The sequence below is a fragment of the Zootoca vivipara genome, chromosome 13 (genome assembly GCF_963506605.1).
Source record: "Zootoca vivipara chromosome 13, rZooViv1.1, whole genome shotgun sequence".
Taxonomy (NCBI): Eukaryota; Metazoa; Chordata; class Lepidosauria; order Squamata; family Lacertidae; genus Zootoca; species Zootoca vivipara.
Window position 1 is genome coordinate 47687145 of NC_083288.1, and position 13851 is coordinate 47700995.

At 45.9% G+C, this 13851-nt stretch overlaps 1 protein-coding gene across 1 annotated transcript in view; it reads right to left on the minus strand.

Moving 5' to 3' along the window:
* Nucleotides 1-9058: 9058 nt before the first annotated feature.
* The window catches only part of LOC118078642 (mitochondrial inner membrane protein OXA1L), a 28526-nt gene continuing 23733 nt past the window's right edge, over nt 9059-13851 (minus strand). The window contains exon 11 of the mRNA XM_060281388.1: nt 9059-9167. Within this exon, the coding sequence (XP_060137371.1) occupies nt 9130-9167 (38 nt within the window). The 3' untranslated portion in view covers nt 9059-9129. The remainder of the gene's footprint in view (nt 9168-13851) is intronic.

Sequence of the window (13851 nt, forward strand, 5' to 3'; positions counted from 1 at the left end):
TTACAGTCTTTTTGTTGTTGTTTTTTGGGGAAAATATAAAGCAGCTAAGAAATGATTTAAAAATCAGCGAATGAATGAATGAATGAATGCCATGAGGTTAAAACCTCTGCTTTTCATCACAGTCCTTCATGAGTTTCTTTTGTCTGCCATCCGTTCTTGTCTACACCCCAGTGATATTCCTTCTCTCTGACCCTCTTTCACATGCATATTCTCTTTTCATAGTGTGAGGGGCAAGGGATATCGCGAAGCCCCTCCCCTCCTGAGTTCCAGCCCAGCCCCGAGCGAGGCTGAAAAGAGGGAGAGCTCCAGCTCAAGTGGGGAAACAGGAAGTGGTGTACAAGGCTCTGGCAGGGTAGGAGAGCCATCGTCCCAGGTGGGACAGGAAGGGGGAAGGAAGGGGGGGAGACCAGTCCCCCCAACTCCGGAACTGCGCAGAAAGCGTCGAGGGAAGAGGATGGGTCTCCCCAAGTTGTTATGCTGGCGCAAGACGCGCCAAAAGCCACTTGGAGGTTCTGATTCAAGCTGAACAGATGTGTCTTTGTAAATAGCACTGCCATCAGCACTGTAAATACTCAGCACCAATAAAAGATAAAATGCAGAGCTGTGTAGAGTCGTTACTCTGAAGTAGCCCAATCCGGCCACCGTGACACATAGAATCATAGAATTCTAGAGTTGGAAGGGACCCCAATGCTCATCTAGTCCAACCCCTGTAATGCGTACTTATTTCACCAAACCTGGCAACACAACCAGTATTTTATACTGCCAGCCAACACCCCATATTCCATCGTGTGTGTTCCTAGTTCTGCACAGATCGTCTCATATTTGATTGAACTTGGGAGCTTCAGGAGACGCCTCAAGATGGATGTGAGGCTGATCCAGCTGAGACATCTGTCACCCCAATGATTGCCAGGGCTGATCTGACTGTCTAGGTGGGTGTCCCCTCCTTCCCTCCCTGCTCCATATGTGTCCCTCCCAAAGCTGCACACTCAGTGGAAGAGGACGACCATCCCAGACAGATAGAATATACCATTCTTCGGTCAAGGGTATATGATAGCTGCCCTCTCTGTATGAGAGAATTTCCCTGATAGAACCTTCCTCAGCAATGCAGGAATCTCATGAGTTTCAGCTACATAGTTTGTGAGAGCCCTGCCTTCCCTACCCCAATCAAAAGAATATCTCTGCTGTCACCTAAACCTACTAAGATCTCAGCACACAGGAACAGGTGCTTACAAATATTAATAAAGAGGTATTCGTTTTGGAAACAAGGGATCTGACCTTCTGGAATGACTATCAAATTTACTGCTGGCAAATAAGCAGGAAAGGGTTGTTATTTCTCTGTGTCCAAGGGTGATTCGAGATGCCCAGATTTCAAGCACAATGCACGAGAAGGCTGCAAAGAGGAAGGAAAGAGAATCAAACTCACCTGTAGCAGCCTGGGAAGAAGTCAGTGGCAGGCTGGCCCCCCAAAGGAGTCCCACAAAGAGAAAGGTGGCCCACATGTTAAGACCGAGTGTGAATCTCACATGGGCTGCAGGGCTGCTTATATAGTACCCCTGAAGACTTTGGCAAGAACTTTCCCAAGCAATCTTCTAGCTCCACCCTATCGAAAAGTTGACTCACCTGTAAGATTCCCAGACTGTCCTTCCAAGAACCTGAGTGTAATAGGAATTTGTTGCAATCCTGAGTGTCGTGATCACCCTGTCCTGCAGCATCCCTGGACGTTTAACTGTCTATTGATGACTGTGCCAATGACAAGTGGAATACCTGCTGCCACCAACCAGTATTCTAACTGGCACTTGTTAATCACTTCAGACCGGATTCTGAAACGGAATGAGAAGCCATGAACCGACAGCTCACTACACTGTAAATAACGTGCACCAATAAAGACTTTTGAAAGACAAATATGTGGAAGCTCGTTACTCAGGAGTAGTCTGAACAACCCTGACAGCAATCCGGCACTCTTTGAGGCTACTCTTGAGCAAGCGGCATCATGAGTTCAGTGGAACTGGCAGAGGCTAAGGCAGCGGCCGAGGCGGCCAGATTGGAGCTGCAACAAGTCACGGCCGCAGCCAAAAGACAGCTGGATGAGGCAACAAGAGAAGCAAACGCAGCGCGCACGGAGATTGACAGGCTTCTGCAAGAGGTAAGACAAAAGACCCAGAGGGAGCAAGAACTGCTGGCTCGCGGCCACGCTAAAAGCACAGCTGGAGAAAAGGCGGCTAGCAGACCAGAGGGGACCCCAAGGGGGTTTTGGCAGAAGAGTCCCGTCCTTAGTGAGCAAGTTTAATGGGGACCCTCGGAACTACCTAGGCTTTGAGAAAGAAATGAGATACGCCTTAAAACTGCAGGATGCGGAGTTTGCTGACGATAACCAGAGAGAAGCGTTTGTGATTGAGCACCTGGAGGGACCGGCGAGAGAGTGGGTCCGTCCACTCATCGCAGCGGAAAATCCAGTGCTGCAAGATATAAAACAATTTCTTCAAGCGATGAATATAATGTTTTTGAGCGACGCGCAAATTGACATGGTCAAAGAGGAGTTACATGATTTAAAACGGGAGCATGATGGTGAGAGATTACTGGTCTAGAATCACAATGCTGATTCACAAGCTAGGATGGGATTTGAATTCAGAACCAGTCCAGTCCGCATTTTACTTAGGACTGCACCCTGAAGTTAAGGATGAGCTTTCGAGAGGTCCAAGGGCAAAATCTATGGATGAACTGAGTAAAGCGGCTTTAGCGGTGGGGGTGAGACAAGAATCCAGATGGAACGACAGGCAAGCAGTGCGGTCGATGCGTCCTTGGTTCCCATGCTCTCAGGAAAAGTCCGCTGCAGCTGCAGCTCCTCCCCCCCTCCCAGCAGCTCACTACACTGTAAATAACATGCACCAATAAAGACTTTTGAAAGACAAGTATGTGGAAGCTCGTTACTCAGGAGTAGTCTGAACAACCCTGACAATGTGTTTATAGAAAAAAGGTAACGAATATTTTAATGTATATTCAAATGTTTTAATTTTAAATTGTGTTGTTTGATCAGGAGGTAACTTGGAAAAGTACCCCTCCTGATCAAAACCGAAAATGGGGGAAGGTATGTAGCGATCAGCATCGAGTTAGGCCGGGTTAGTAAGGGTTAACAAAATAGAACAGTTAGAACCCAAGGGGGTGGGCTCTGGCTGGGTATAAAAACCCCACCCCTGGAGGCAGTTGGAGTAGTCGGTTGGTCAGATAGTCAGTTGGTCATTAGTTGAGAGTTAGAGATAGAGCTGGTTTAAATACTGAGGCGAGGCATAGGTGGTGAGTTATTGAGAAGTCAGGATAGAGAGTTTGAGTGCTTTTATTTACAGAAACATTTAGTTGACTTCAGTGGTATTAGGCCGGTAATATTTATAATTAGCGGTAATAGACCGGTATAGGAAACATCTGTTATTTGGAACGTTAATAAGAATATTACTGAAATCATTACACATATGTACCTACAATAAAGCAACATATTTTTATTTCAAACAACATCCTGGTCTGAAGTGATTAACAAGTGCCAGTTAGAATACTGGTTTGTGAGCTTATTTACAAATATATAAATTTAGTTGTCTTTAGCGGTAATAGGCCGGTAATAGTATTAATTAGAGGTAATAGGCCGGTATAGGAAACATCTGTAATTTGGAACATTATAAGACTTATACTGAAATCATTACCCTCATGTGACCGCGACACATGGGAACACAAAATACATACTGTAATCTTCTTCTGCAATCTTCCTTAGAGGACAAGATGCAGGATGAGCAAAACAGAGAAGGAACACTCTGACCTTACACCTCCGCTGCCGTGTGGCTAGACCCATTTGTGAGAAAGGAATAACATACACGTCAACTGCCCTGAATTTTCTGAGGCTGCCTTGAAAGCAATTAAATACAAAAAAGCATGCTGTGTTTATATAAGCTAAAGCAAAAAGACAACATGTACAGGGAAAGGCTGATTTCAAAATTTTATTTGTCATAATTAGATCACTTGAAATGATAAATCATTGTTGCTCACCAATCTTATTATCAAAAGAGCCTCACTGAAAAAATATTTCCTGGTGCCTAGATCTTAATATGAAATTCTATTGTATCTTAGTTCTGCCAGAACACCAAGTTTGTTGGTTATACCTGAAACACACCTGAAAGGTATGCAGTTACCATTCATACTGAAAATGTTGCCAAATACTGCTTAGCTGAAATGTTACTATGCAAATGCCCATACAAGGAGTTAATCTGATTAAACAACCTTTAAGTAGAAGAACTCAGGTCAAGATATGAATTTAGACCTGACGGAATCATTGTCTTTAAACGGTATACAAAAAAGGTTCCCTTTGCAGTAATCTACGTCCAGTATTTCCAATACAACTTTTATTGTACTGTCATACAGTGGTTCTGCTCCTTTCTCTGGGGCTGTGTTCAGAAAGTGGTGTTGGGGGAGGAGTGTTCAAACCCCTGGGCACTCACTTGTGGGGTGCCTCAGGGTTCCGTTCTCTCTCCCATGCTTTTTAATATCTATATGAAACCGCTTGGAGAGATCATCAGGGGGTTTGGGCTGGGTGTTCATCAGTATGCAGATGACACCCAGCTCTACCTCTCTTTCAAATCAGAACCAGTGAAGGCAGTGAAGGTCCTGTGTGAGTGCCTGGAGGCAGTTGGAGGATGGATGGCGGCTAACAGATTGAGGTTGAATCCTGAAGAACTGTTTTGGGGGGACAGTAGGCTGGCAGGTGGGGGGGGGACTCCCTGGTCCTGAATGGGGTAACTGTGCCCCTGAAGGACCAGGTGCGCAGCCTGGGAATCATTTTGGACTCATAGCTGTCCATGGAGGCACAGGTTAATTCTGTGTCCAGGGCGGCTGTCTACCAGCTCCATCTGGTACGCAGGCTAAGACCCTACCTGCCCGCAGACTGTCTCACCAGAGTGGTGCATGCTCTGGTTATCTCCCGCTTGGACTACAGCAATGCGCTCTACGTGGGGCTACCTTTGAAGGTGATTAATCCAGAATGCGGCAGCTCAACTAGTGACTGGGAGTGGCCGCCGGGACCACATAACACCGGTCCTGAGAGATCTACACTGGCTCCCAGGACGTTTCTGAGCACAATTCAAAGTGTTAGTACTGACCTTTAAAGCCCTAAATGGCCTCGGTCCTTTTAGAAGTTTTTAGGGAAGTTTTCAATATTTGATGCTGTACTGTTTTTAATATTCATTTAATAACATGGATACATGGAAATGATTTAATCTGGTAGGTTGGGGAGGTTGCGATGATGAGGAAGGGGTTTGCATCCTTTGGCGCCCTGGGATTTCTCCTCAGGCCTCTGGGTGAGTGAGCTTCATGGTTCCTGCTGTAAAGGTAGGTTCCTGCTGTACAGGAGTATGAAGTGCCATTCTTCCAGTCAGAGGAGGGGACTAGCAGCTGGCTGGAGGGAAAATCTTTGCTGCTGCCCTTCAAGACTTGGGTGTCCACATAGTGACCTTCAGGAGGGAATTCTTCATCCACTGGATAGAAACTTCACTTGTACTGACCCCTATGACCAGGCCGGTGAGGATTGTCTCTTCTTGCTGAAGTCTGGTTTCTTTATGGTTGGTGCGATAGAGTTTCCCATTTGGGAGAGGTTGAGAGAAAAGGAGAGGCAACATTTATTATGTTTAGACAGAATTGAAGGACACCATTTAGGAAACCATTTAGTGCTGATTATATTCTGCTGTGTTCTCTGACAAATATTTTCAATCCACACAGTCAAGAGAGGGGGGTAAATTCTCCAGGACAACCTTAAGCAGTAAAAGGGATTTAACTGGAGTCCTTGTGTGTGTGGACCCGAGTAGGAAGATCTGTGGCACATACATGGGGCTTCCTTGAGCTGGATGAGGACATAGTGGGATAGAGGAGATTCCAGGAATATTTACACAGCTTTCCTTCCCCACAGAATCCCAGTCTTTCCAGAGAAGGTATTTTTGCAGAGGTTGGGTTTGAAAATCAAGGATAGGTAAAAAATCTCCCATATGCCAGTTGCTCCTGAAGCAGCTAGCTAGGTACGCAGCTCCTTAAATGTGTGGACTTGGCCACCAGGGCAAGGATATAAAAATCTGCCCCCAACAGAACTGCACCACCTTTTCATCTAGTCACCCTATGCTGGGTAAACCTGATCAACAGGCAGATGAAGGTTAGAAGGATCCTTGGCTGGGAAAATATTGTGGGAGACTCCTTAGCCCCTGCCATGGCCACACTAGTCCTTTCCTTGCTCCCAGTGTTACCCTGTGACAAGTTTCAACTTGTGCATTTAGCCAATACTAGTACTTGTATAGTACAATACTTATGGTGCTGGAGGAGACTCTTGAGAGTCCCATGGACTGCTAGAAGATCAAACCTATCCATTCTTAAGGAAATCAGCCCTGAGTGCTCCCTGGAAGGACAGATCGTGAAGCTGAGGCTCCAATACTTTGGCCACCTCATGAGAAGAGAAGAATCCTTGGAAAAGACCCTGATGTTGGGAAAGATTGAGGGCACTAGGAGAAGGGGACGACAGAGGACAAGATGGTTGGACAGTGTTCTCGAAGCTACGAACATGAGTTTGACCAAACTACGGGAGGCAGTGGAAGACAGGAGTGCCTGGCGTGCTATGGTCCATGGGGTCACGAAGAGTCGGACACGACTAAACGACTAAACAACAACAACAACAAAGTACCAATATCATGGCAACTGGTGGGAAGAGTCTAATCTCAACAGGCCATAATCGAAAGTGGAAATAAATGTCTGAATTAGGGAGGAAGCTGTCTTGACATGGTCAGTCCCTGAGAGGATCATAAGCAATCCAGAAACAACCCTCCCTTTCCAAACCATACTGATCAAAGGAAAACGAAGTCCCAACTGCGTCAAGAGTATTTACCTTCAGATTTCTTGACTCTTGTTTGGAGTGGAGCGAGGGATACTTGGCAGGTGACGTTTAGACCATCCTCAAAGCTTACTACAATAGCGTTGAAGGCCGGTCTGTTATTAATGTTGCCGGAGGTGCCACCACTCTCATCCTTCCTGGGCTGCTTATTGAGCGGAGACGGTACACCTGATCAGCCATCTTCCAGCCAGTCAATCAGTAGGTTTCCGGGCGAAAAGCCAGAGGTAGCACACATCACTATTGCATCTAAGGGAACAAAATATAGATAGACAGAGAGGCAGTTAGATGTAATTCCTGGTTTTTGAATGACTTGACCCTTCCAACTCTAGAATTCTATGATTCTATGAAAAGAGAATATGCATGGGAAAGAGGGTCAGAGAGAAGGAGAATCACTGGGGTGTCGACAAGAACGGATGGCAGACAAAGTTTAACCTATGGTGTTTATTTGTTTGTTTGTTTGTTTGTTTGTTTATTCATTCGCTGATTTTGAAATCATTTCTTAGCTGCTTTATATTTCCCCCCCCCAAAAAAAAAATCTTAAACAGTGCAATGCACTAAGCAACATAAAGACATCTGAGCATCTCGAATCACCCTTGGACACAGAGAAATAACAACCCTTTCCTGCTTATTTGCCAGCAGTAAATTTGATAGTCATTCCAAAGGGTCAGATCCCTTGTATCCAAAACGAATACCTCTTTATTAATATTTGTAAGCACCCGTTTCTGTGTGCTGAGAGCTTGGTAGGTTTAGGTGACAGCAGAGATATTCTTTTGATTGGGGTAGGGAAGGCAGGGCTCTCAGCTGAAATTATTAAGCTGAGATTCCTGCATTGCTGAGGAAGGTTCTATCAGGGAGGTTCTCTCTATACAGGGAGGGCAGCTATCATATACCCTTGACCGAAGAATGGTATATTCCATCTGTCTGGGATGGTCGTCCTCTTCCACTGAGTGTGCAGCTTTGGGGGGGGACACGTGGAGCAAGGAGGGAGGGAGAGTGGGAGGGAGGGAGGGAGAGAGGGAGGGGACACCCACCTAGACAGCCAGATCAGCCCTGTCAATCAATGGGGTGACAGATGTCTCAGCTGGATCAGCCTCACATCCATCTTGAGGCGTCTCCTGAAGCTCCCAAGTTCAATCAAATATGAGACGATCTGTGCAAAACTAGGAACACACACGGTGGAATAGGGGGTGTTGGCTAGGAGTATAAAATACTGGTTGTGTTGCCAGGTTTGGTGAAATAAGTAAGTAAGCATTACAGGGGGTTGGACTAGATGAGCATTGGGGTCCCTTCCAACTCTAGAATTCTATGATCCTATGAAAAGAAAATATGCATGGGAAAGAGGGTCAGAGAGAAGGAAAATCACTGGGGTGCAGACAGGAACGGATGGCAGACAAAGTTTAACCTATGACATTTATTTATTTATTTATTTATTTATTTATTTATTCATTTGCTGATTTTGAAATCATTTCTTAGCTGCTTTATATTCCCCCCCCCAAAAAAAATCTTAAACAGTGCAGTGCACTAAGCAACATAAAGACTGTAAAGCCATATAATAAAAACCATTAAAACAGTAACATCAAGTCAGTGTCCGGGTTCTGCCGCGCGCGCATGCGCAGAAGCGTTCTGCATGCTTCACACGTGCGCAGAAGCACTCTATTGGCGTTCCACACGTGCATTCCCCGTTTCTTTCCAGAACCCACCCACTGCCTCAACCAAGTGATCGCATCATGAGCGATCTGTGAGTTTGCTCACTTTTGTTCAACCTTAGGCCAAACATGGACACATGGAAATTATTTAATCTGGGATAGGCTGAAGAGGAAGGGGTTTGCATCATTTTTTGCCATGGGATTTCTCCTCAGGCCTTTGGGTGAGCTTCATGGTTCCTGCTGTAAAGGTGAACCTACAGGAGTATGAAGAAGTGTGCATGCACACGAAAGCTCATACCAAAATAAAAACTTAGTTGGTCTTTAAGGTGCTGCTGGAAGGAATTTTTTTATTTTGTTTCGACTACAGGAGTATGAATGCCATTGTTCCAATCATAGTAGGGGACTATCACCTGGCTGAAGGCCATGAGGGAATCCTTGCTGCTGCCCTTCAAGACTGGGGTTTTCACATGGTGACCTTCAACGAGGGAAATCTTCATGCACTGGATAGAAACTTCACTTGTACTGACCCCTATGACCAGGCCGGTGAGGATTGTCTCTTCTTGCTGAAGGCTGGTTTCTTTATTGTTGGTTCGATACAGTTTCCCATCTGGGAGTGGCTGAGAGAAAAGGAGAGGCAACAGTTATTATGTTTAGACATAATTGAAGGACAACATTTAGGACACCATTTAGTGCTGATTATATTATGCTGGATTCTATGGCAAACATTTTCAATCTGTACAGCATAGCTGACAACGTGCAGATTGGAAAATAAGGGCTCAGCAGCCTCACCCAGCGGCGCGGCACCGGAAATTGGTTCTGTGCATGTCCAGACCCATCTGGAATGGATTAATCCACTTTTCATTACTTTCAGTGGGAAAGTTCACTTCAAGTTAAGTACACTTCAGTTTAAGTACAGACTTCCGGAACCAATTGTGTACTTAAACCGAGGTACCACTGTACAACCGTTTTGGATTACAGCCACGTCAAACCCGGAAGTGTGTGTCCCTTTTTTGAATTACAACCCTTTTTTTGGATTACAACCGCTCCCTTTTGGGGGGGGAGGCCCCATTGGTGAAAGCATGCCTTGGGTTACAACCTGTTTTGGTTTACAACCAGACCTGCGGAACGGATTATGGTTGGAAACCAAGGTAAAGGTCAAGGGACCGCTGACCATTACATAGGTCCAGTCATGACGGATTCTGGGGTTGCGGTGCTCATCTCACGTTATTGGCCGAGGGAGCTGGCGTACAGCTTCCAGGTCATTTGGCCAGCATGTACCACTGTATTAATAAAGAAATATTTGTTTTGGAACCAAGGGATCTTTCGAATGACTTTTGCGTTTACTACAGACTCCCTGGAAAAGACCCTGATGTTGGGAAAGATTGAGGGCACTAGGAGAAGGGGACGACAGAGGACGAGATGCTTGGACAGTGTTCTCGAAGCTACGAATATGAGTTTGACCAAACTGCGGGAGGCAGTGGAAGACAAGAGTGCCTGGTGTGCTATGGTCCGTGGGGTCACGAAGAGTCGGACACGACTAAATGACTAAACAACAACACAGGCAAATAAGGAGGAAAGTTGGAGTAAGAGAATCAAAGAGTTGTTATTTCTCTGTGTCTAAGGGTGATTTGAGATGCCCAGATTTCAGGACCATGCATGAGAAGGCTGCAAAGAGGAAGGACAGAGAAGCAAACTCACTTGTAGCAGGCTGGGAAGCCATCAGTTGCAGGCTGTCCCCAAAGGAGTCCCACAATTATGTAACATCCCAGAAAACTTTGGTGAGATACTTTTCCATTCAACCCCTCTAGCCCTACCCAGACAATCCACGAAGAGGCTCATCTGTGAGGTTCTCATGAAATCCTTCCATAAACTTGAGTTTAATTGGGATGTGTGGAAAACCCGAATAGCTATGGGGAAGTTCTCCTATTATTATTTAAAAAATTATACCACCCTTCATCTAGAGATCACAGGCAGTTCCCTACAAAAAATTTACTATATGGGAACACAAAATACATACTGTAATCTTCTTCTGCAATCTTCCTTAGAGGACAAGATGCAGGATGAGCAAAACAGAGAAGGAACACTCTGACCTTACACCTCCGCTGCCGTGTGGCTAGACCCATTTGTGAGAAAGGAATAACATACACGTCAACTGTCCTGAATTTTCTGAGGCTGCCTTGAAAGCAATTAAATACAAAAAAGCATGTTGTGTTTATATAAGCTAAAGCAAAAAGACAACATGTACAGGGAAAGGCTGATTTCAAAATTTTATTTGTCATAATTAGATCGCTTGAAATGATAAATCATTGTTGCTCACCAATCTTATTATCAAACGAGCCTCACTGAAAAAATATTTCCTGGTGCCTAGATCTTAATATGAAATTCTATTGTATCTTAGTTCTGCCAGAACACCAAGTTTGTTGGTTATACCTGAAACACACCTGAAAGGTATGCAGTTACCATTCATACTGAAAATGTTGCCAAATACTGCTTAGCTGAAATGTTACTATGCAAATGCCCATACAAGGAGTTAATCTGATTAAACAACCTTTAAGTAGAAGAACTCAGGTCAAGATATGAATTTAGACCTGACAGAATCATTGTCTTTAAACGGTATACAAAAAAGGTTCCCTTTGCAGTAATCTACGTCCAGTATTTCCAATACAACTTTTATTGTACTGTCATACAGTGGTTCTGCTCCTTTCTCTGGGGCTGTGTTCAGAAAGTGGTGTTGGGGGATGAGTGTTCAAACCCCTGGGCACTCACTTGTGGGGTGCCTCAGGGTTCCGTTCTCTCTCCCCTGCTTTTTAATATCTATATGAAACCGCTTGGAGAGATCATCAGGGGGTTTGGGCTGGGTGTTCATCAGTATGCAGATGACACCCAGCTCTACCTCTCTTTCAAATCAGAACCAGTGAAGGCAGTGAAGGTCCTGTGTGAGTGCCTGGAGGCAGTTGGAGGGTGGATGGCGGCTAACAGATTGAGGTTGAATCCTGACAAGACAGAAGTACTGTTTTGGGGGGACAGTAGGCTGGCAGGTGTGGGGGACTCCCTGGTCCTGAATGGGGTAACTGTGCCCCTGAAGGACCAGGAGCACAGCCTGGGAGTCATTTTGGACTCATAGCTGTCCATGGAGGCACAGGTTAATTCTGTGTCCAAGGCGGCTGTCTACCAGCTCCATCTGGTACGCAGGCTGAGACCCTACCTGCCCGCAGACTGTCTCACCAGAGTGGTGCATGCTCTGGTTATCTCCCACTTGGACTACTGCAATGCGCTCTACGTGGGGCTACCTTTGAAGGTGACCCGGAAACTGCAATTAATCCAGAATACGGCAGCTTGACTAGTGACTGGGAGTGGCCGCCGGGACCACATAACACCGGTCCTGAGAGATCTACACTGGCTCCCAGTACGTTTCTGAGCACAATTCAAAGTGTTAGTACTGACCTTTAAAGCCCTAAATGGCCTCGGTCCTGTAGACCTGAAGGAGCATCTCCACCCCCATCATTCAGCCCGGACACTGAGATCCAGCACCAAGGGCCTTCTGGTGGTTCCCTCATTGCGAGAAGTGAGGTTACACGGAACCAGACAGAGGGCCTTCTTAGTAGTGGCACCCGCCCTGTGGAACGCCCTCCCAGCAGATGTCAAGGCAATAAGCAACTATTTTACTTTTAGAAGACAACTGAAGGTGGTCCTGTTTAGGGAAGTTTTTAATATTTGATGCTGTACTGTACAGACAGCAATAATTTTTTTGTGTTTGGCTCTTGTCAGGTCTGCAGGGATGCACTGGAGTTTCTGATAAAAAATTAATGAGCCTCCAATAGCTTTATATTCCATTTATTTACAATAACACACAGAGAGCGGCATCGAGCCAACTTCTCTCAAGACATCAGCTGCTCATTCTGAATCTCCTCCCCTTCCACCAGTTCCCCCATTGTCCTGCCCCTGTGTTTCCATTGCTCCTGAACCCTTTCCTGCCTCCTTTGCTGCGTGCTAACTCTGCTAGGTTAGTATGGAAGTCTGTGCTGTATGTATGCTGTGAGTTGATGCTTTGTACTTGCCTTGTATTTTGCAAGGAAATCAATCCATTCCCCACTTCTTTCCAGAACCCACCCACTGCCTCAACCAAGTGATCACATCATGAGATGTCTGTGAGTTTGCTCACTTTTATTTAGCCTTAGGCCAAACATGGATACATGGAAATGATTTAATCTGGTAGGCTGGGGAGGTTGCGATGCTGAGGAAGGGGCTTGCATCCTTTGTCGCCCTGGGATTTCTCCTCAGGCCTCTGGGTGAGTGAGCTTCATGGTTCCTGCTGTAAAGGTGAACGTACAGGAGTATGAAGTGCCATTCTTCCAGTCAGAGGCATAGCTGCCAAGTTATCCCTTTTTTTAAGGGATTTTCCATTATGCTGAATAGGCTTCCTCGCGAGAAAAGGGAAAACTTGGCAGCTATGGTCAGAGGAGGGGACTAGCAGCTGGCTGAAGGACAAATCTTTGCTGCTGCCCTTCAAGACTGGGGTTTTCACATGGTGACCTTCAATGAGAGCATTCTTCATCCACTGGATAGAAACTTCACTTGTACTGACCCCTATGACCATGCCGGTGAGGATTATCTCTTCTTGCTGAAGTCTAGTTTCTTTATGGTTGGTGCAATAGAGGTTCCCATTTGGGAGAGGTTGAGAAAAAAGGAGAGGCAACATTTATTATGTTTAGACATAATTGAAGGACACCATTTAGGAAACCATTTAGTGCTGATTATATTCTGCTGTTGGACAGTGTTCTCGAAGCTACGAACATGAGTTTGACCAAACTGCGGGAGGCAGTGCAAGACAGGAGTGCCTGGCGTGCTATGGTCCATGGGGTCACGAAGAGTCGGACACGACTAAACGACTAAACAACAACATATTCTGCTGTATTCTCTGACAAATATTTTCAATCCACACAGTCAAGACAGGGGGGTAAATTCGTCTTCCGGTCTGCTGCGCTGGCAAGAGGACGCATAGACCTCAAGCTCCGAGGTCTCTGGCATCGCGGAGGGGGGGGATCCGCAGGGCGCACGGATTCCCCATAAAAACCCCGGGAAGAGCGTCCCGGGGGCTTAGCTGCCCAGCGGAGCTCCAATTCGCGATTCCTCCGCTGCCCAGGAGACTCAGTAGAGTCAGCCAAGAGCCAGCAGAGTGGAGTCGCCGGAGCCATTTTGGGCACCACCGTCACCTCCAAGAAGCGAAGCCCCGAGTCTTCTACCAGCAAGCGGCAGGTTCTTCCCAAGATTTCGATAAAGTAAGTGAAATCTCTATTTGGA